This window comes from Spea bombifrons, chromosome 2, assembly GCF_027358695.1.
Source record: "Spea bombifrons isolate aSpeBom1 chromosome 2, aSpeBom1.2.pri, whole genome shotgun sequence".
NCBI lineage: Eukaryota > Metazoa > Chordata > Amphibia > Anura > Pelobatidae > Spea > Spea bombifrons.
Genome location: NC_071088.1, coordinates 71,832,771 through 71,834,729, shown reverse-complemented (window position 1 = coordinate 71,834,729; position 1,959 = coordinate 71,832,771). Strand labels below are relative to the sequence as shown.

Here is a 1,959-nt window from a genome sequence, read left to right as displayed (position 1 = left end):
TTATTATCTGACATATCTGGCTGAGGTATAAACCGTTGAACTCCCTTTTGGTGCAAGAGGAAAATAGGGTTAACATAATCTGCATGCATATTTCATGTGGGTTAATGCATGCCTGAAATTTAATCATCCAAGTGGCATTTGAGAAGGTGTGTAGATTATAAAATCCAGGGTGTCTCGCCTCACCTCACCGTTCCAGACACCATATCATGTTTATCACCAATGAATGCTAGAGATACACATCCGACACGACACAAATCATTTGTTTATTCAGTACCGAAGTTAATGGTTTTGTGCTGACCTTAGGTATATCATTAAGGTAAAAAGAGAAATAAATTAAACATAATTATTCCCTTGCGCACTTTATCAGACTTTAGTCATAACTTATTTATAATCTGCATTGAAATAGTAATAGAAATAATTAATCAATTCTTATGTATATTTCAGACAGACTCCTAGGTGGATGAAAAAGAGCAGCAATGAACTGGGGTGTCTATGAAGCCCTGCTGACAGGAGTTAATAAGTACTCTACTGAATTTGGGAGACTTTGGCTTTCCATTGTCTTCATTTTTCGAGTCCTGGTATATGCAGTGTCAGCAACTCGTGTCTGGGGTGATGACCAAAGAGATTTTGACTGCAATACTCGCCAGCCAGGATGTACCAACGTCTGTTATGACTACTACTTCCCTGTTTCTCACATTCGACTTTGGGCACTGCAGCTCATCTTGGTTACATGTCCTTCTCTGATGGTTGTTATGCACGTTGCCTACAGAGAAAATCGAGAGAGGAAGCGTAAAGAGAAACTTGGGGAAAACTGTGATAGACTTTACAAGGATATTGGCAAAAAGAGAGGAGGACTATGGTGGACATACCTCCTTAGTCTCTTGGTCAAGGCTACGGTAGACAGCACATTTATATATGTCTTTTATCGGCTGTATGATAACTTTTTCCTGCCTAGATTGGTGAAATGTCCTCTTGCCCCTTGTCCTAACATTGTGGACTGTTTTATATCTAGGCCTTCTGAAAAAAACATCTTCACCCTTTTTATTATTGTGACTTCTGCAATATGCATAATTTTGAACTTAGTGGAAGCAACCTACCTTATTGGGAAAAAGTGCAAAGAAAACATCCATGGAAGTAAACAGAAAAGTTTTCACGAAAGAATTGAAACAACAGCTCTCACTAGTTGCTCTGTTCACAGGGAAAATAAAGATTCCAAAAGAGCAGGAGATACTCATAATGAAGTAGACTGTAAGACGTTGACCACCAAAGTTAGCACTACATCTTGCAAGAAGACAAAAGAAAAAAATGATGAGTGACATTTCCATTGCTGTTGTGTCAGAGAAACACACCTGACTGTAAATATTTAATGCAAATTCATTTCAAGTATGTTCTTATGCCATTCACAAGTCAATCCCAAGTAACATTTTAGGACATCCGAAACAAATCCCCAAGGATGGCAACACAACAAATTTTCAGAGAAAGAAACACATTGTATACTAATACCGTGCGTGATTTCAATTTAAACTTGGGTTTTCCTTTAAGACTTATGTGGTCTTGTAGATTTTTGGCAGACTAGTCATATTGAGGTTCTACTTCAGTTGTCTAAGGTAAAGACAAATAAGTCAATGGGGCCTGATGGGATACACCCCAAGTTATTAAAAGAGCTTGGGGGTGTACTAGCAAAACCGTTAACTGATTTATTTAACGAATCATTGGTAACGGGAGTCGTCCCAGGGGATTAGAAAGTAGCGAATGTTGTGCCCATTCACAAAAATGGCAGTAGGGAGGAGTCGGGCAACTACAGGCCAGTTAGTCTTACATCTGTAGTGGGGAAATTAATGGAAACAATGTTAAAGGAAAGGATTGTTGAACATCTGAAGTCACATGGGTTTGAAGATCAAAAACAACATGGGTTTTCCTCAGGAAGATCATGCCAAACAAATCTTATTGATTTTTTTT

At 38.4% G+C, this 1,959-nt stretch overlaps 1 protein-coding gene across 1 annotated transcript; it reads left to right on the top strand.

Moving 5' to 3' along the window:
* The first annotated feature begins 260 nt into the window (after positions 1-260).
* LOC128472787 (gap junction beta-5 protein-like) lies at positions 261-1,575 on the top strand. Its single transcript, XM_053454737.1, has one exon. The coding sequence runs from the start codon at positions 477-479 to the stop codon at positions 1,314-1,316; it is 840 nt and encodes a 279-aa protein (XP_053310712.1). The 5' UTR covers positions 261-476; the 3' UTR covers positions 1,317-1,575.
* Positions 1,576-1,959: the final 384 nt, after the last annotated feature.

Coding starts and splice junctions, on each gene's coding strand:
- LOC128472787 (XM_053454737.1), top strand. CDS start 477: ATGAACTGGGGTGTCTATGAAGCCCTGCTGACAGGAGTTAATAAGTAC.